The sequence below is a fragment of the Paralichthys olivaceus genome, chromosome 17, assembly GCF_024713975.1.
Source record: "Paralichthys olivaceus isolate ysfri-2021 chromosome 17, ASM2471397v2, whole genome shotgun sequence".
In the NCBI taxonomy this organism is placed as follows: Eukaryota; Metazoa; Chordata; class Actinopteri; order Pleuronectiformes; family Paralichthyidae; genus Paralichthys; species Paralichthys olivaceus.
The window spans coordinates 387,510-409,218 of NC_091109.1; the positions used below are offsets into that span (position 1 = coordinate 387,510).

The window sequence follows — 21,709 nt, forward strand, 5'->3', positions numbered from 1 at the left end:
TTATGTTTTTTAAATGTAGTATTGGCTCCACATTGTTTGGTGCTTATGTAAAATAATATAGTAATTTTGTGAAACACGTTTGAAGCTCAAGAATAAAAGGTTTATTATGAAACGATTTGTGTTTGTGTATTAATAGACCAGTGAGTCAGTAGTGTTGTGGAGTGATTGTGTGTCTGTGGCACAGTCTCTGTCTTATCTTTTTTTAACCCTCCTCCTCCTCCTCCTCATCCTCTGTGCTGTGTCTGCGGTCTCTTTAAATCCAGTGGAGGAGAAGCTGCGTCCTCTCTTCTCTTCTCTTCTCTCTGACTCTTCACTCTGCCTGAGAAACAGCTGCTCAACTCTCACGACACTTCTCAAACTTTTCCTCTCACATCAAAAACTCCTCCATTCCTGGACTTTGCGCTTTTACGCACAACTCTGGCCACAAACACAAACTCTGCGCCGCTGGAGGCTCGAGTGAATCTGGGTTTTTTTATTTTTGCGTAATGCTGAGGCGTCCTCTGCTCAACATCTGGATTAACTATTTGGAGTCGGAGCTCGCGGCCCTGCACAAACCTCCGGCTGTCTCGTCTGTCTTCATGGAAAGACTCTGGCTTTTCTCTGGAATTTAACTCCTTTTGACAAACCCGAGCTTTGCGCATAGATTATGTATCCTCTAACATGGGTGCGAACAATGGAAAACAGTATGGAAGCGAGGGTGAGTGCTCTAATTACTGCTTTAAAACACTCTTCGACTCTCAGGCTCAATATAGCAAAGAAAATGAGTTTTTACATTCCCGTTACATGCACCAGTTTCTCATTTGTGTCCAGGAAAAGTAAAATAATAGAAAATATGTGCAGTTATTGTTCTGCAGCTTCACTTAAACTCTGGACATCAGTTAGCTGTAGCTCCAAAGTAGCTCTATTCCCTCTATATCTTTAATTTTATCACTTTGACTCATTACTTTTCTTATGTAGAGTTGAATTTAAGCCAAACGCCATTCAAAAAACTGCACATTTTAGAGCATAGGTGTTGTTCCTGAGCTCAAAGCTGCTTCTGGGTGTTGATTTTGTCCTTTTTTTAAATGGTTTTTAAAGATGTGCAACGTTTATATTGTACATATAAGATGTAGAGTGACATCTGGTGGTCATGTATGCATGTGCAAAGAAAAGAACAGATTCTGCATGCATCAAGGTAACAGGAGCAATAAAAGCCACAATTTGTCCATGCACTTCCATATTTTGTATTCACCCACATTTCCTGCAGAAATGTAACTTTCATCGTCAGTTTACATGCAGCTGGAGGCTTTTTATATATTGCTGTAATAAATAAAACTGCATGGGGTCACATGCACAGCTGTTGTCAGACATGCAAGTGTTCGGCTCCTGAGTAGAAGCTATAGAGGCACAAGTGATATTTCCAAAGTGTCAAAAAGTCAATTCAAAAATGGATTATCATCACAGCAGCAGGTTCATCAGACAACCTCCTGCAGAATGAATCAGTTCTCACTTGTATTTGAAAGAAAAGATGTTTTCCTGCAGGTTTAATGGGGGGGGGGGGGGTTAAAGGACGTGAGTGTTGGGTTGTGTTTGTGCGTGTTCACTCAGTCACCCTGCGATAAGAAACTAATTCCAGAGATTTTTCTCCACAATTCCTTATCCTGCTATTGTCTGATCTGGAGGCCATTTTGTGCATACACAAACACTCAGGGCACATGTGATCACTTTGCATCCTATGCACATAGAAGTTGTGACAACTTGTCCTGAGTAGTAACTGATTTCCAGGGACAGGTATAGGTTCACACAGAGCACAAGAAAAACCACCTTGACTAAAGGGCACTGTGGACATTGAGGAGCAAAGGTGCAGGTGTTTGAGCAGCCAGAGCCTCACGTGTCAGCTGATTTCTGCAGAATTCACACTGACCCTGTCGTGTTTGTGATTTTTAGTTTCTGTCCTACAGCTGCTTGTTGGATGCTGTCGTTGGGCGGAGCCAGCCAAGGGTTTCTTAGAGGAATCAAACAATGGATGATGCACAGATGATGGAAATGCTCTTCTCATGCCACATTACTGATTAAGACCTCCAAACATGTCATTAATGATCCTGGACAATGAGCTTGTTAGTGAAATCAAACTCCAGCTCGCTGTTAAACACAGAACAAAGTGTGTTCCCCTTTACAGCTCCCCCTCATGTCCTCCCTCACCCGCTGTCTTTTTCATCTGAGATGTAATCCTCAACATTACTTAGTCAGAAAAAAAAAAAACCCTCCATCGAACACATCGTTTCTGTGTCCGGAGCAGTGATGTTTGTATAAATAACATTCCAGTGTGCTCTCTTCCTAAGTCAACAAGTGCAGAGAAAAGATTGGAAGTCGTGATGTTAAAAAATAACATGTGGACCAGCTCCACCTAGAAATCCAGACTGTGAAGGTTCAAGTGCAGATTCTATCATTCGAGTGTGTTCAAGTTGCTCTAAGGCTGAATTTCAACAAAGCAACTTTTCTTTTCACTTCATGCACGAGAAGATAGGACTTTGCAGACTTTGCTAATGTTGCACCATAGAATACCTCAGATCATAACACACATTAATCCCAGTAAAGCTCCAGTGCAAACACAGTGTTCGGCTCGTCGTGTTGCTGTGACTTGGACAGATGTGAGCAGGATGATGTCAAATTTCCCAGATGAAAACCTTTGAGCTCATGAGGTTTGGTCTTGATGAGCATCCAGCTGTAGGTTTCTGGTTAAACTGCAGAGATGCATGAAGACATGTTGAAACGAGCAAGTGCTTTAATATATTTTCTCATTAATAATTATCAGATAAAAGTGACACAGACCAAACAAGCTCTCGTTGTTTTCAGTGCTGCAACGAATTACTGTATTATTAATTCCACAAGTGATTATTTGGCAGATGTGCTCCACCTCTGGTTTAATGTCAGCTGAGATTTGGCTTTAGCCCCAACATGACCCTCAAAGGATAAACAGTATACATGATGGTTGGATTAGTCTGCTTTGAGTTTACCTGACAAATTAATCAACGCACTGAAAAATGTCATAATTACCATACGCATGAGGTGATGTCTGAATGGATCCAGTTTATAATCATGAAAAACTAATTAAACTTGCAACCACTGACTTCAGAGAAGAAAAACAATTGATTATCTTTAAAAATACTTTAATGGTGATTGATTAATCAAATTATTGTTGCAGGTTTATTGGTTTTAGTCAAGAAGTCAGTCCTTTCTTTCTAACTACGAAAGATCCATCATCCATCTATCCATCCAATTACTGAACAGTGAAATGATTAAATCGAAGAATTTCTATTGCTGAAAACATGCTGAGCTCTAGAAAGAGCCTTGGCATTTTCAAAGTGTATAACTTATATGTTCACACCATCATAACATTCTTTACCTTCGCCAATGAGATTATGCTGCAGGATTTTTTTATCCACTTTCTTTTGATATGTATGATTGTGCAGCTTGATTGAATTCAAGGGGATTGTTGGGCCTCAGCTTTACTGAGAGACATTCTAGTTGGTTTGATGATTGGTTTATCATTTTGTTGGTTTATCAGCAGGTTTATATCAAAAGTAGTGAACAGATTTCCATGAAACCTGGTTGAAGGAAGGGACATGGGCCAAGGAAGAACCCATTACACTTTCCAATGGATGTGGACAAAGGGCATCACTCATGGGCCTTGATTAAAAACATCAGGCACATTCAGGGGACTGATATCTATGAGTTTGTGCAACTGTTGGTGCAGATCCCAATAGAAATGTTGCTGTGGCGGCGTATGTTCTCCAATTTGTGCCAGTCTAGGTTGAAAAGAAACAGTCTTTTTTGTAATTGCAGAATTCTGCTGTCCGTCGGTCCACATCTGTTTTCAAGTGTGACTCCACAATTAATTACACTCTGGTCACAACTATGCAGCAGCCCTCCACCAACACTTTATATAAGCTCAAGACAGGAAGCAGGAGCTTTCCTGAAAGTTGTTTTTCCACGAAAGCTCCATATATGCATCAACCTGCCGAGTTCCTCAGGGCCGAGGACAGAAACCCTGTAACCTGCTGAAGATGAAAATGTATTTGCTCATCTCCACTCGGCCTCGTGCTTCCTGCTCGGCCTGGATATTAGAAAAGTGGTCGAACACTGACATCCGCAAACCCCTCATGAATATCTGAGTCATTTCCAGGAGCAATAACAGATGTGCCGGCTCAGTGATGTCACCACAGAATGTCATTCATACTTAAACCATATGAGCTGCACTGGATTTATATTATTTTATATGTACGTGTGGGATCTCGGTGGTGTGAGAGCACAGGTTGGATGTTTTTGACTCTCGTACTTTTTGCTCATTTCAGGAGCTGTCTGCTGCGTTTAGGTGGCTGCTCTTGATGTGCATGTGGGTGTGACTTGTTTGAGAATACCTCTCCGGCCTGTCGTGCTGCGAGAAAGGCACATACTTAGTCTCAGGAAAGCCACAAAGCTGCATTTATGATCTGACAGAGGAATGAAGTGTCATAAACAACTGCAGTCACAGAGGAGGAACGTTAAAAAGTATACTTTGCTGAAATTTAGCTCAGAGAAATCCAAAATCCTTAATCCAATATTGCAGCCATAGCTCATAAAGGAAGCGTTCGTGTGTTAGATAGATCGATCTCTTTTTTTTTTTTTTCTTGTGCAGGAGTGTTTCCTCACTCGTCCTCTGGGAGTGAAGGCTGAAAGGGGGATTTCAGGAGACTTTTCTTCTTCTTCCAAAAAAAAAAAGCGGACACTTACTCTAACAATCTGGCAGAGACTTTGTGGATGTGCCAAGGCCCAACCATTCGTCAAAAAACCCAGGAACATAAATGTCATGAACGCAGAGAGTGATGGGCTTTATATTTCCTTACACTTCATACCTCCTTACCGTATTAAATACATCACGAAAAAGTGCCATTCCGCCTTATCTCGGACTGACACGCCTCAGGATTGCAGCATAAAGAGCCTGTTTTCATATGATAAGATTTATAGTTCTTAGTTCAAGAGAGAAAAATGTCAAATTTGGGTTAATATTTCGTTGTCATCGTGCAATACAGGATTTTAAAGCCTCATAAGTTGTTCTAAAGTTGCCAAATTCAACAGCAATCTTGTTTTTTCTTCCATTTTTCCCCTGCAGGTAAAGGGAGCTCAAGCATCTCCTCTGACATAAGTTCGAGCACAGATCACACACCAACTAAAGCTCCAAAGAATGTGGCTACCAGCGAAGGTAAGGCATCTGGTGCTCATTAACCAAACTCCCCTCCCTCCCTTCTTCTTCTTCTTCTTCTTCTTTCCCTCCTCCTCCTCCTCGTGCACTTTCTCCACTGCCTATTTTTGGAGAGAAACCTGTGTGTTCCTGGGATAACCCTAAATTGAAAACAAACTCACAGCTGCCATCAGAGACCAGAAAGCAAAGGCATTTCATGGGCTTTGTTTTAGAAGAAGAAGGAAAAAAGAAAAACGTCTGGCTTCTCATTGTGGAAGAATGCTTATCTAAACTGTGGTCGTATCAGGCTCAAAGCATTGCGAAGGAGGGAGGGAGGCCTGCTCGAGAGAGAGAGAGAGAGGGGGGTTTGCAGGAGACGGAGAAGGTGTGGGGAGTGAAAATAGGGGAACGAGAGCTTCACCTCCTTCTCAGACGCTCCTCGTCTCCATGCAGCTCTCTGGCTCCCTCTCGCACTCCCCACACACCGGCAGGCGTCCAGCTCTGGGACCTGCTTGCCTTTGTCAGGAGGGTCTGAGTTATGAATGTAAACTGTGTGCTCGCTGCAGGGTTCAGAAAAACGCTGCAGCTGACTGATGCCTTCTGAAGCCTCCTGTAAACAGATGTTGCCTAAGTGGATCAGTCTCATACTGTTTTCAACAATCTGTCAGTCAGAGCTGCAGTTTTCTCTCATTTCAACAGAAATCAACAAACAGAAGCATTATGATCTGATATTATCTTGAAATAATATTAATCATAATTCCACTGTCTTGTAAAACCTTAAATCTGAGTTGGTGCTGTGTCCAATAAATGTGTTTTTATAAATTAAGAAAATAACCAAACTTACCAGAAAACCCTTCAGGGTGATAAGAACTCCCTAAAATGACAGAAACCATCTTTTTGAAAACATATATTTTGTGTACTTGTTTTAAGTTTGGTCCTTAGAGGAGAAAAGGGTTAATAACCTACGTGCTGCCAGGTTAACATCTAGGATTTGGTGACACGCTGATCAGAGCTGAAACCAAAACAGTGAAGTTGTGGGGTTTAAAATCAAAACATGATTAAAGAATCTAAAACCCTCCTCTGAGTTTAGGTGGTAACAGTGCAGCTTTAAGTATTTGCCCCTTTTCAATATGTCCTATCACTAAGAAGGTAAAACATGACGATGCGTAGCATCTTGACCACACATCTCGTGGTTGTTCACGTTTGTTTATCGTCCACTGGGCAGGAACTGTTGAACGAGAATCAAACCTCAGAAGCCAGTGAATGAATCACTGAGTCACTGATTTGACCTTTAACTTTATCAAAACCCACCACAGGCACATGTTGGTCTCTCTCCCTTTGTGCTCTCGTCTCTTGACCAGTGAGTCACCGTGTGTCTTGCAAGCTCGCACGCTCGCACACTCGCCCCGTTCCTCTCATGCATTGTCATCACCAATCTTAAATTTGCTCTGGCACGCCGAACGTAGTGCTCTCGTGGTTTGGAGCTCCCCACAAGAAAACAAATAGCTGCTACAAGCCCGTGTTTATAACCGTCGCTCAGCCCGAGATTTCAAGGTGTTTCTCCGGGAGGAAAAATTCTCCTCACGAGACGCCCGATGTTCGTTCGGTTTGAACATGTGCGCCAATTACTTTGTTTTAGTGAAGTCAGTGCGACGCTCAAACTCACTGGGGTGGTGCGAGTGTGCATTCGGACAAAGTAGATGACGGTCAGTCGTGTGATCTGTCCACTGACGAGCTGGAGGGGAATTGATGTGCAGATAGAAATATAAAGACAAGAGTGTAGTTTATGACCAGTGGCTTCCAGACCATAATATCCCCCTGTTTTCTCGCAGAAATTGTTGTGTTTTTTTGCCTCCATGCTAAGTGGGAGTAATTACATGGTCTGGAACCACTACGGCCACAGTGAAATCCCCCCTCCTTTAAAAAAAGCATGGACACACACACACGTACACAGTGGCAGATCACACGGTCCTTGCCCACCTCGTCCTGTGGTCCACTAAACTAATCAGGAAGCCGTCTGGGCTGTTTCCCCACCACACACTGGGAGTATTCATGTTCGGGCCTCCAGTGTCCTCATGCTGCAGTAATGTCACTGCATTCATACAGTCACTTATGATCTCCCACAGGGGTTTTCTACAGGTAATTGGTGAATATAAATGATTCCTAGATGGAGAGCTGCACGTGTTTCTGTTTTTACTTTGCTACGACATGATTTTCCACAACAAATGACATCAGAGAACAGATTTAACTTGTTTTATTTGAGCAAAGAACAAATCCTGACTGACAAACTGCAGCTTGGACATCATTGATAGATAATAATATAACAATATATTCAAAAAGAAATTTGTTTCTCAACGTTGTTGAATTTAAGGGCATGAAATAACCTATTGAGGGACCAAACTGAATTGAAGTTTAATTAATTGATAATTTTATTTAGTTTAATTCAATGTGTGAATACATTGAATTTAGAGTATCACTTATAAGTGAATAAAATGAGCTGTAATATTATCCATTTTTATTCAGAAGTCAAAAATGAAGCAACATTTTGTTGACATTAATAAAACAGGCTAGTTCAGACTTTATCGAGAAATCCCCACAGTCTGTCCATTTGAACAAGGGAACATTTAATCTTATGAAGTTTTTTTATTTCTGAGAGAAAGATTGTTTCCAAACCAGAGAAGTTTTCTGTCAAGCATTTCTAACCAGGAATGTTTTGTAAGATAAAAACAAACAAGAAACTATCCTCACCTCAGGATTCAAGATCTAGTGGCTCTAAAGTAAATAATGCATACTAGTGATGATACTAGTTATTGTTCAGGTTTAATATCAGTATGCAGACAGAAACTAGGCCATTGCTCGTCTTCCACTACCAAAATCAACATGAGGAAGTTACGCTCATTCTGCTGCTGAAAACAAACGGTCATCTGGCAAGTTCCTGCAACGTGTCTCTGTTTTCATTTATTATTTAGTCGAGCTTGTGGCGTCCTGACCCAGTTGAGTTGCTTATTAGCCGCAGACAGAAAGGCACAGTCCTGAACAGTAAATCCCTCTTGTGGGATGAAATTGAGTATCTCCCAGCAGGGGTTACACTGTGACCCTCGTCTGGGCCTCAAGGGTTTGCTTTGGCACGGCCGAACTCGGAATGCGGCTCAGACGTGGAGCTGACAACACCCTGAGATGTTCAGCCTGCTCGCTGTAACTCCTCAAGACCGTTTTTGATCTTGATCGGTCGAAGTCTGTTCTGTAGCCGCTGACGTAACGCAGGCTCACAGGGTTGTTGATCATGTCAGAGCGGCCACGCTCTGCAGGTCGGCTCCATCAGCCTTTTATAATGGCACCAGGAAGGTGGGAACGCTGGGAACAATGAGTGTGCCGCCTTCCTCTCCGTCTGCCAAGCACCAAAGAAACAGTGATAAGAGTGACGGGAAAGGTTGACTCTGTCCTTCCATCCACCTCCGACGCTGTGCCACAATATTACACCTTGTAAACCTGTCAGAATTCAGCCAATTCTTTAGATTATACTTCTTTACTAAAGTCTGTTTCTCGCATTAAGTCATCACGGCATTCCCACATGAGTACATGCAGAAAATCAAGGGAGCAGTTATTTCCATTATAGATTAATGATTATTCTGTGTATGATTGATTAAGAATGAAAAGTTAGAAAATCTTTGATGTATGAGAATAAAACCAGAAAATTAGCTTGAAAATGTACGAAAACCAATCGGTTGATCAGTTATTCATCTTATTGCTGTGGGGCCAAATCAGACAAGAGTGTCAGGAGTGATAATGAGTGTGAGGCAAACCGATGCAGAGCGTAGGATGCCTCAAAAATACCGAACAGAAAGATTGGCTTGTTCAAACATTACAGAATCACATGTATAATCCACAAAGACAAAGACACGGCGAAGAAATCCGCTTCATTGGAACCTTAAATGGATACCGGAAGTGGCTATGCTAGCAAATGTTAGTACGTCCGATTGTCCATGAATGCACCTCGTAGAAAGATACCAGAAGACATTTAGGTTCGATTCCCTTGAGTTTCCCAACGTTGTTGTTCTGAAGACAGACTCCAGTGTCAACAGCTCCTCCACTAACGTCTCCACCGTGTTAATAATTTTCCCCTCACACCTCATCTGTAAACTAACCTCACACACTCGTGTTTACTCTGCTGGATATATCGTGTTTCACTGTTGATTTTTGACGCCGGCTGCAGTTCGGTGTTTATTCGTGTCGTTTCCTCTGCAGAGAGAAGATTTAAGTTTGTTTTTCTCCACTCGTGCTGTACTTGTAACTTTTAATCTCTCATCTGAAGTCGTTAAGGCAGCGATCAACCACCCTCTGTGACAAATCTGTCTTTTTGAAGTTTGGGTGAAACCTAATGCTGCATGTGTTCTGTTTTTCTGCAGCTGCGTGGGGAGGCGGAGGAGTTTGTTTAGACGGGGAAGCATCTGTTTCTAGAGGGAAATGTTTGGCAGATGAACAACTGTCTTATAGTCTTGGATTGTTCTCATTCAAATGTGCAGAAATTCACATCTTTAAGAAGTTTATGCTCATAATCAGGAGGCCGAGCTGGTGGGACATGAATCTGTCCCTTTTCAGCACTTTGACTTTGGACACAAAGCAGCAGCCTGGAGTTATTATAAGAGGTTTCTCACAACGTCTGTAGTGATTGTGATGAGAAATATCAGTGATTTATCTCTAATCCTCATTGGAAATTGTCGGCGCAATGAGAAAACACAGAGAGGCGAAGAATGCCAACGCTATTTCCCCCCAGATTTTCTCCATCAGCTGTCCTCGCTCCTCCCCCTTCCTCTCCGCCGCTCCTCCAGCCAGGAAATCTGAGCGAAAAAGCACAGAACAAGGCGGCGATAGGAAAAAAAAAAAAAGAAAACGAGTGAAAGCAGTTTACCGTAGGAGGAAAACGAGGAGGAGGAGGAGGGGAAGGCTGCTCAGCAAGCAGAGCTCTCCATCTCATAACTCTTCTCTGATTACTGCTCGCTCCTCTCGTTCTCGGCCTCGGAGAGGAAGCTGTCCTTGTTTTCAATGCATTTGCCGTGTTCCTCAACAGGGTCACATTTTTCAGGTCGACTACAGCAGCGTGTTTGACAGGAGTTGGGAAAGACGCCACCTGGCCGACTCTCACGTTTGCTTCCTGTACGATTTTTGGCCGGCGGGCGATGTTTTCACTGTGATACACCTGGCGCTCTGTGCTTTTTATGTGGCGATACGACCACAGTTCTGCAGCAGCTGAACTGACACATCAAACTTCCCCCTCCCCTCGTTTTCATACTGTGGTTTGTTTCATTACGTAAGCAGGGAAGTGTCAGTTGTGGCTGAATCCGCAATGGTACAAAAATGAGAGGAAAGTTTCTCTCTGGTTAGTTTTCCTCGGGGAATTGATGAGTTATGTTTTGTAGAACATTGTTGTTACAGAGCAACCGTAACAAATTATGTGTTGTTCCTTATCCAAAGCTAAATAAAGTGTGTATGTTAAAAAAAGCTGCTGCTTAATACCTGCATACTTACATTGACATTTTGAGCATCATCAGCAAACAGTTAGCCTGGTACGAGGTGCTAAGTGTAAGCAATACCTCCAACACATTGAATCTTAGGCTGAGATGTACACAAACAGAAAAGTTGAAGTAAAAACAATTAATAACATGTATTTTCCGTCCTACGAGACGTTAACAGTCCTTCCAAGACTAAAATGTTCCAGTTCCATGAGGCAGCTGCTCTGGACTGTGATGTGCAGCCAGTGTGACAGTTCTACACATAAACATGAATATATAGCAGCAGTGCGAGACCTTTGCACAAACCATGGTTGCACTCTCTTGACTATAAAGATTTATGTAAAGACGTTGTTTTTTTATCGTGAACAAATCTCCGTCCCTGTAAAATAACCTCTTTCTGGTCGCTCTTTTGTCAGAAGTTTCTAACCACAAGCGTTCCAGCACTTCCCTTGTTCTGTTGCTTTAACCACATGAGATCATTACATTTGCTCCTCATCACAACCAAATCAACTGTTTGGGGCCAGCGCTCACTTTTCCATTCCCCTCTGATGTGCAGTTCCTCTGTGTGTGTGTGTGTGTGTGTGTGTGTAGTTACCCTCCTTAGTCATTTAACATGACTGTCACTCCATGCTAACCCTTCTCACGCACCAGCAGCAAAGAGCATGAACTGTACAGAAAGGCATCTCATGCACATGAGAATCTAACTTCTCTGACATCCCCATTTTAACAACCTGTAAAAAAAAAAAACTAAAAAAAATACATCATCCTGAATTCCAGCGATTTGCAAAAGGCCAGATCAATTTTGAATGACGCTAAATTGCCTCTGGTGTCTCAACTGTCACCTCCACTCTGGAAATGTGCTGTGACGAATAAGACGAACACAAAAGGCTCATTTTTGAAGGAGCGACTTCTGCTGTCCTCCTCAGTGGAGGATTTATAAAGTGATGGGTGCGGAGCGCGGAGACTTGTTTTAACAGACGGACGAGCTTTAAAAGGCGGAAAACTTCCCCGGAGGAAATTTGTCTTGATGTGGGGAAAGAGTGTTGCAGCTCCTGGCGAGCGCATGAGCCGAATCTGCCGCTGCAAAAGATTTCAAACTGAACCTGGAGACTGAGTGAGTGTGAGAATGCTGCAGTCCAGGAGTGGAGGAGTGATGGGGGTTGTGCGGGACTGGGGAGTCTGTTTCCTGTCCGAGCGTGCACATTGTAAAGGAACCAGCAGGCCCTATTGTCTTTCACATTGTCCAGTGACGCAAGACCTTCCTGTAGTGAAGGCTCTGCCGATAACCGAGCAGCCACACTGTACGCTAATATCAACTTCCATGTATTCAATAAAACCTGAGACAGACCCAGATGTTTTCTATCCCAGGACTTCTCCCTCTCTCACTCAGATGTTTTGCTTTAAAGACCTTCAGTGCTGATGCATTAATTTGTGTTTTTCTCATTCGGTCAAACTCCTGCTGCCTGGTTGTTTTTTATTATCTGAACTTTCTCTGTTTTAACACTTCCCCTCTTTTTTTCTGTTGATATGGATTTGATTTCCTCGCTCGTGAGAAGAAAACGATCCGTCTCTGATTCCCTTACATTGAACACATCCATGCTGCTGCTTTTTGTTTGGAAATCAACTCTGCTCCATCTGGAGCTTCAGAGACACTTAAACAGAGATGTTTGAAGACACTGCTGACCCCGTTCTAGTTTGAAAACTCCAGGGCTGCGTTTTAGTTTGGACGAGCAGAAACTGAGATGCTTGGAAAAGGATGAAGTAGACACTCAGATCATTTTAGTATGAAAGCACCGTTTTCAAATGAAATCATAGAATTCTAGATGTGGCCTTAGAGCTTCGGAGTTTCGGAGCAGAGGCCAGCAGCGTTTCCATACTTCTGTCTTAGTGGCTCTACGTCTGAGCCGTAGTGTGGATGGCATCCATCTGTCACAGAGTTGATGCACTTTCAAACTAATTCGTAGTCATATGTATGTAGTCTTACTCTTCACCACCCCGTCTTGGCAGAGCGGAGCAGAGCAGAGCGGGAACATGTCACAGGTCTAATGGCATTGAGGTAATGGATTGGTCCATCCTGCCAGATGCAGCAGTAATAATCCAGCGAGCTCCAGACAGGGTCTTAGCGGAGCTTCACGGCGCTGCGAGATCCTGAGTGGAATCCCTATAGCTTTGGTTTATGACCAGACTGCGTCAAAGTCTGGATTGACCCTGCCTGTGCACTTGTCTCCGTCTCTGGTAAAGTCAGCAGACTCCACTGCCAATTTATCTTCCCCCCTTTCCTTTTCTTCTTGCTCCCATTTTCTTTTGCTTACCCTCAAAATCTGTTTTTCTGCACCGCTCTGTCCTTTTTTTAAATTCGGCAGGTTTTTGTCATTAATGCGACATCGCCCCCAACATCCAGCTGCGCCTCTTCATCACGCGGTCATCTCGTCTTTTCGCTGATCACTCCGATTGATTTACATTAAACCTCTGGTATCAAAGCACGGCCCAGATGTGTCTCAGAAGTCGATGTTAATGGGATCCTGCTGCGGCGCGGCTGCGGATCAGCTCAGATTCGGGTATTAGTGGCAAATGATTTCAGCCAAGTATGCCTTGCTGTGGCTACATGCACATTCAAAATGCATGAGTTTCTCTTTCATTTCACCACCGCTCCGTTGTTCTTTGTCCGGGGTAAAGACCAGATGTTCCACTGTTTCTCCTCTGATTTCCTAAACCGAGCTGAGTCCTCCACCATCTGCACTCACAGTGGCTTCAAGAGGAGTTTAACAGCTGTACGGTATTTGTTCTGTTAATGATAGGTTTGTAGTGATGCAGGGGTATAAAACACAGCACTTCTGCTTAAGAAAAGTTTATTTTTTCATGCTTAGAGTTTAGAGCGGCAGGTAAACGCAGATAATTCCCAGCGATCTCACCCCAAAAGTCCATTTACTAGCTTTTTCTGGAGCTTTCGGTCACATCATGTGGTCCTTATTAGTGGATGAGGTTGGCTTATCGTTGCTATGGAGAAATCCAGGCTTAGTAGCTTTTATGATTTTATTCACAGCACCTCTAGGACTCTTCTTCCATGTTGGTTTATAAATTAATCCCACAGTTCATTATTAAGCTTTTTTAATGTTACAATTCCGACTTCAGGGCTTCGTACATGTGGCAGTTAAAAGTTACATTAAAAGTTTGGGAATTGGACCTCGATGGTTTTAAGGTCAAGAGTAAACTTTAACGGTTCACAAGTTATGTTTGATGTTTTAGGGGATCTGCAGTCTTACGATTAAAGTGGTAATAGTGCTCGAAGGATGTATATCTTGATTGTATCTTAATTATTTGGGGTGGATTTGAGGATTTTAACCATCTGAGCCAAGAATATACTTTTTGCATCTGATAAACTGTGATGATTCATGATCCCTGTAGAACCCCTGAAAGACTTTTGAGATTGTCTGCGCTTGTCCTCATGTGATTCACCTGTGTTCAACTTTATTTATACTCCTGGTCCCGTGTCAGTTTGTCTGCTTATATTTATGAATTCCCCATCATTTGTCCGTCTGTCTCGAAGTTTTAGTTTCTTGGATTTCCTGGATAATAACGCTTTTCTTAAATGTCGTAATACCACAGCTATTTAACTAGAATGGCACATAGTAGAGTGCATACCTTTGCCAAGGCCCATAAATTCAATCAAGCTGCACCAAATTGCACAAACTAATAGATATCAGTCTGCTGATAACTATTAGTTTGTGTCTGCTCGACAGATGTAAAAACCATAATGTTCATCTCCAAGAAGTTACAAAGTGCGAAAAATGTGAATATTTTGGTCATAAGATCATTGTCAACAACTTCATCGTTGCTCAGCAGTTGTCAGTGAATGAATAAACACATGCAGCCAGAAAACATATAGATGACACCTGGACGTCATTAAAGTTCCTGTTGCTATCGATCCAAAACCTGGTGCAACACAGCAACTGTAAATCTGTCTGCATTTAACTTTCCCCACCAGCTGTGTGAAAGTGTGTCTGGGTACAAACGGGGGGGGGGGGGGTGCAGTTTGTCTGGTAGCGCTGTGTTTCTCCAGGCTCAGAGCCCTTTTCTGATCAGCGACACATGTGATGATGCAGTTTGGAAGTTGCTCCTTATTCAGTGGCAGACGGTTCTTCTTCCTGCACGCAGAATCCTTCATATTATCTCGGACGTACATAATGAAGCTGAGCCTCAAACATCTATCAAACCTAATGACTCGAGAAATGTGTCCGTGGAAAATCTGATTCTGGCTGCATGATGAGATTTTTGTGGAGACTTTTTGTTGTGATGCCACAGGATTGATCCCAGACTTTGGATTTTTAGCCATACATATGAACCCTTCATTAATTTTCTTGTTATTTAATTTAAAAAAGATAGAATTACCACTTTGCAGTTTGATGTTTCCAACACGAGAAACTCATGAGGCCACCGTGACCTTGACTTTAACCTTTGACCGGTGACCACTGTTCACAATGACCTTGACCTGTGACCTTTCACCACACAATTCTAATCAATGTATACACGAGTACAAGTGAATATTTCTACCAAATTTGAAGAAATTCCCTCAAGGCATTCTTCACATATCGTGTTCAAAAGGCAAAAAAAGCACTTTGTGAGGTCACAAGCGAATTTCGACTTTTATAACCACCAGATTTGAATCAGATCTGAAGAATCAAATTTGAAGAAATAACCTCATTGCATTCTTGACATATTTTGTTCACAAAAATGGGAGGGTCAACCTGAAAACACACCGGCATGGAGCCATAAAAATGTACTTACGTAGACCAGATGTGAAAAATTAGATACTTGAGAGTTTAGTCATGTTGAATGAATCCACAATGTGTTGAGGTATTGATTCAGGAATCTTGCAACATTTATAATGGACTTGAATAAACACAAAAACCAAAGAAGCACGACTGCCACAACATATTTGTACAGGTGTGTGAAACCTGACGTACATGAGGTGTTTATAGGACCTCAGATCATTAAACTTGTATTAAGCTAAAAAAAGGAAATTATGTTATCATTGAAAGATCCAAAGGAGATGCCAAGATAAGCTCAACAACCTCAAAGAAATAATCCAACACATCTATACAGACGGACCACCCACGAGAATGTGATGCAATAAACCAAACTGACGTCCCGTAGGAACGATAAACCTTGTGTTTGCTGCAGATTAATTTATTCTAGATGGTGCTACTCCTTATTTCTTGCTGGAGCTTGGATACGAGTGAGACTTTTAAGGCACACAGGAGGCAGTTGTAAAGTACCTGTGATTCGGAGGACATGTTCCCGAGAGAGAGGACGAGCCTGCGGATGTCATCAGTGGCGAGTCGGGAGGCGCACCGAGCCGAAGGGTCTGGAATAGAGATCCGCCGCGTGGCCATGAGGACGGTGTCACCCTCTCGTCTCAGCACACAAATCCACATGACGGGCAGGATGCTGTTCATTTGTCATGCAGATGTTGACACACACCGTGGAAGCAGCTGACTGTCTCCTTTAGTTAACGTTATTCAGTCACGGTTCGGTCTACACGACTGGAACTAGAAATGTGGGTTCATGTAGGGAAAGTGATAATTGAACTTAAACTAATGGGAATTACAGGTAGCAAACTTCTAGCTGACATATGACTCACAAGTTCCCTCAACAGATGTAACGATTCCTCGCCGTGAGTCCTTGAAATGCTTTTAGCAGCAAGTCAAGCTGGGGTTGCTGGGTATTAAGGAGGCAGATAGCATCAGAGGAGAGCACTCAGCGTCCCAGGGCGATGGGTCGAATCAGATCCAACGCCTCTGCCGCCATCGTCTCACGCCACATTGATGGGATCCAGCCATCGCCTCTCGCAGCTGCATCTTCAGCTGCGGCGGCAATCAGAGCACATCTGTCAGGAGGGCCTCAGTGTTTACACAGGACTGACAGTACAATGTTAGCCCCGGCACCGAGATCCTCGGCTTTGAAGAGGCCCCGTCACTGCTGCCCAAACGTTCCGGAGATAAACGTGACACATTTATCCCAAAACACGATAACGACACCCGTGGAAACTGATCAAAGCTGGTGTGGCTCCATCGTGAGGAATGTTGTGGCCTTTTCGTTTATTTTTCTTGATCTGTCAATTATAATGTGATACTGTGTCTTGTCTGGCACAGATACAGTGAAAGATTGAATTACTCTCAAATAGCAATTGTAAAAGTCAAGTTTGAACAGAAGGAAATCCAGAAAAAAAGGAGGAATGGATCAACAGAGAGTGGCTTCCCTAACAAAGCCCTCAGACAAAATGTGCTCATATTGGGATTGATAACTTTAATTTGTGTTATTACTGTAAAAGGTTTCCGTTAATGGAGGTGCAGATTTTTAAGGAATAAAAAAATTATTATTTTCTGTTTCTTGAAAATGCGTTTTTAGAAATGCGACACTAAGTGAAGAGTTAAGGAACCTGTGCTTTCTCTCAGTGGTTTCCTGTGGTCTGTGGTTGTGTGGGAGCTCTGATGATTCTCAACTAAATCACATTATCTCAGTCTAATGACAGGAAGCTGTACGTCGTGTCATGGGAAGTGTCGCATCCTGTGATTTTTCTGTGTGAGCATGAGATTATTTATCACATGTCATCTGTTGCTCAATGCACTTGAATATAAAGCACGTTGAGAAACTTTGCCTCGTCCAGAAGTCGAATTTTCTTTAATTTTTCAGTTTGTTTTTCTGAAATTCAAAACTCCATCACCAGAGTGTCTCTTTAAGATGCTCAGCTCTTTCTCCTTGCATGGAAACACTTAGTCTCTGGGTTTTCGCTGTTCTCTCCACCGCAGGTTACAGTACAGTCACAGCAGGACTGTTTACAGTTGTCACAAGTTGTTCTGAGAAGTGGAGGAAATTGCTTGTGGAAATATAAGTGCATGAGTCAGGCTTGAGAAAAGTACAAGAAGAACAAGGTTAGATCGCTGTGGCCTGTTCACTGTGACATTATTGTTGGAATGTACTAAATGTCACAGACTGATGATCTTAAATAATGTATGTGAGGCAGGATTTTTCCTTTTAGCAGAAGTGGAAATATGACGACGCTGACGGTGGCTGGCTTTTAATTTGCCGGATTTGGAAAATGGATTTCTCAGTATTTGCACCAGTTAATGTGATAAAGTATCAGACATCAGAGTGAAAGTCTTAACGCTGGTTTGATGCTGTTTAGAAATCATATTGGAAAAGGTCAGGATAAAAAAGATGCAAATGACAAATAGACACTGGCGACTGTTTTAAACACGCCGTCTGATTTTTGAAACACTAATTCTATTTGTAAGCAATTTCACAGATCAACAGACGAGGAGGCAATAAGGAATCACTGTACTTTCAAAAAAGTTAAAAACAAAGTTATGAAGAAAGTCTGAGAAACTCTTCAGACACTAACTCTCTTTGTCTTTTTCTCTTCGCGTCTGTTCTTCAGGTCTAGACTCCAGCACGAGGACTCTGAGCACGCCCAGCCCAGGTCTGATTCTGCCTTCCAAGTCCTCCTCGCTCTCCTCTCCCGCCCTCTCCAGCAACGGCAATGAGACCAACTCCTCGTCCTCCTCGTCCGCCCCTGCAGAGACGGTGGCCGTGGTTCACTCTCAGCCCGGCACCCACACTCGCTCCCGCCAGTCGAAAACCCATCACCACGCCCCCATCGACCTCCTCCCTGACCACGCCCTCCTGCAGATCTTCTCCCATCTCCCCACCAACCAGCTGTGTCGCTGTGCACGCGTGTGCCGCCGCTGGTACAACCTGGCGTGGGACCCGAGGCTGTGGGGCACCGTGCGGCTGACGGGGGAGCTGCTCCACGCCGACCGCGCCATCAGGGTCCTGACCCGCCGGCTGTGCCAGGACACGCCCAACGTGTGTCTGACCCTGGAGACGGTGGTGGTGAGCGGCTGCAAGAGGCTCACAGATCGGGGGCTGCACGTGGTGGCTCAGTGCTGCCCGGAGCTGCGCCGCCTGGAGGTCGCCGGCTGTTATAACATCTCTAATGACGCTGTGTTTGAGGTGGTGTCCCGCTGCCCGAACCTGGAACACCTGAACCTCTCAGGTAAAAATGTTCTTACTGATCATATTCAATAAGATTTAGACTGAGAGTGTGTCTGCTGCGAGCCAAAACTAACCAGATCAAATGTGAACACTGGAACAAAGACGTGAAGCTTGGTTCAGACGTTCACGTGAGAAAACGTCCTCAATCAAAACCTTCTCACCTCAATTATTCGCCGAAGGCTTGTTCAGTTTTATTCCTACCTCACATCATGCACGTGTGGATTTACCTCAAGAATTCCTCCTCTGAGTCCTTCTCCGTCTTTTCTCCTGAAGCTGGTAAAATCATCAGAGGAGCAGGAGGAGCTCTGCCAACCTCCAGCTTCCATGTGGGAGAAGAAAGACTTTTCTTTAGCTCAACATGAGTGAAAGAGCTGGTTTCTGCTGCTTTCATTAAGGAAGTGACACAAATAACATGGACCTGGACAGAACCGCGGTGGCAGAGCAACGTCTGTTGCATTAGCATCAGGAAGTCTTTTGGACTTTGATGCTAAAAGTGGCCTTTTAAAAGTTTGTGGTTTTAATTTGAAAAACCAAAAGTAATTAAATCAAACCATCATATTTTTTGAGCATTGATGAGGCCAGTGTTGATTTCCATCCAGAAAACTGATCAGTGTTTCAATGTTGTCAAAACATTTTCATTCTTATAGTTACAGGCATGAGGCCAAATGCAGCAGGTTTTACTGTGGCGCCCTCTAGTGGTTAATCACTTAACTAAGATGCTAATGAGAGTAAAGGGCAGTGGGTCCACGGTGAAAGTTAAGTTGAAGCTACAAAACTTTTTCTGAGGTTTGTCTGGAGCTAATCTCAGGAGTCAACTGTGTGAAAGAAGATATTAATATTAGTTATTACTAATCCTCAATTTATGCTCCTCAACATCTGGAGAATAAGAGCTGTGGATTCTGCCCCCATCAACACATGTTTCTGAAAATATCTATGATAGCTATGATATATCAGTGGTTTGTGAGAACGAGCAATCAGAATCGGTTTCAGTGTTAGTTTAATCTACATCGCAAAAAATAATTTAAAAATCATTCAGAGCTGACGACCTCTCCTTCCTTCCTCTTCATGCAGGCTGCTCCAAGGTGACATGCATCAGTCTTACCCAGGAGGCCTCGCTCCAGCTGTCCCCTTTGCACGGCCAGCAGATTTCCATCCACTACCTGGACATGACCGACTGCTTCTCCCTCGAGGACGAGGGCTTGCGAACTATCGCCTCCCACTGCCCCCGCCTGACGCATCTGTATTTGCGCCGCTGCACCAGACTGACGGATGAAGCCTTGCGCCACCTGGCTCTCCACTGCCCGTCAATACGGGAGCTCAGCCTCAGTGACTGCCGCTTGGTGGGGGATTTCGGCCTGCGCGAAGTCGCCCGACTGGAGGGCTGCCTGCGCTACCTGAGCATAGCCCACTGTACCCGCATCACGGATGTGGGTATGCGCTACGTGGCTCGCTACTGCCCGAGACTGCGCTACTTGAACGCGAGGGGTTGCGAGGGGCTGACAGACCATGGCCTCAGCCACTTGTCCAGGAGCTGCCCCAAACTCAAGTCCCTGGATGTGGGTAAATGCCCGCTGGTGTCAGACAGCGGGCTGGAGCAGCTGGCGATGTACTGCCAAGGCCTGAGGCGAGTGAGTCTCAGAGCCTGCGAGAGCGTAACAGGCCGAGGACTCAAAGCTCTGGCGGCCAACTGCTGCGAGCTGCAGCTCCTGAACGTGCAGGACTGCGAGGTGTCGCCAGAGGCCCTGCGGTTTGTCAGGCGACACTGCCGCCGCTGTGTCATCGAGCACACAAACCCTGCTTTCTACTGAGGCAGGCAGCTCTTGGACGGCTCCTCTGACAAGTGGATGTTTTAATATTCCTGCTATGGTGTTGGCAGAGTTCAGACTGACGTGTCAGAACTGGTGGAAAACTGGGGGTGCAATACTGGCCAGAAATTGTCTTTTTTTAAATGCGCTTAGTGGCTGTTAATGCTGTTCTTTGAAAATACGTCATAGAATGTATTTAACATATTTATCTGTAAAAAGGCAGAGACGTGCAGTATTTCAATATATTACTTGTTTTTGTCTCCATCACCATTTGCAGTGTAACAACATGCAACACTGAGCACTGGGTACAGTCGTGTTACCATTAAAAACATTGTAATGTTTTATTTTAAAGCTCATCATCACCTTAAAAACCTTGAATCATAATCATAACCAAACATTAATGCATCTATTTATGAACTGCAAGTACCTGCAGACTAAACCACTAAGAATGTAGCGACAGAGCAGATCTGGGGCCTCATTTATAACCAAAACGCAAAAGTTGGGATCTAGAAACACAAACTTGAGAATGAGTGAACAGGAAAGTGGCGACGACGAGGGCGGGGCATGAGGCTGATCCATGTTTCCAGGTGGACTGTGATTTTTAAAGGGAACATTGCCGTCACTGTTTTTGTAAAACTGGTGGATCCTACGCACTGTTGCATAAATGAGGCCCCCGGGGATTTCGCATATACTCAGTCTCACTTTCATTATGTTTCGTGCAGATGCACTTTACATGATCGTTCTGACAATCACTTCAACTGAGTCATATTTCAGATTTCATCAGTGCTATTTCTATTAATCAAACTAGCAGAAAAACAACAACCTGTTATGGGACCATTACTGAAAATAAACAAGGACACGTTGCTGCTATAACTGTGCCAATAAAACTTTTCTGACAATCTGCCTCCACAACTGTGTTTTTATTTAATCATCTGTCGTCTTAAAATATCTAAATTTGTACATTAAGATGGACGACAAAAGTGAAGCCAAATCATTCCCTGGTGGCTTGGCTCTGCCTCCTCCATGTTAATGAATGGGACGTCGTCCAGGATGAAAAGTCAAAGTAGCCTATTTTTAAAATAGAATTTTCTGTCTTTTTGGAAGTTCTTATCATCAAGCGTTGCTGGTAAGTTTGGTTT

The 21,709-nt window shown here is 43.6% G+C and overlaps 1 protein-coding gene across 1 annotated transcript; it reads left to right on the forward strand.

The window, feature by feature from the left end:
• The first annotated feature begins 246 nt into the window (after nucleotides 1-246).
• LOC109629569 (F-box/LRR-repeat protein 7) lies at nucleotides 247-21,469 on the forward strand. Its single transcript, XM_069512931.1, has 4 exons — nucleotides 247-697; nucleotides 5,132-5,221; nucleotides 18,149-18,766; nucleotides 19,837-21,469. The coding sequence occupies exons 1-4, from the start codon at nucleotides 661-663 to the stop codon at nucleotides 20,571-20,573; spliced, it is 1,482 nt and encodes a 493-aa protein (XP_069369032.1). The 5' UTR covers nucleotides 247-660; the 3' UTR covers nucleotides 20,574-21,469.
• The last annotated feature ends 240 nt before the right edge of the window (nucleotides 21,470-21,709 follow it).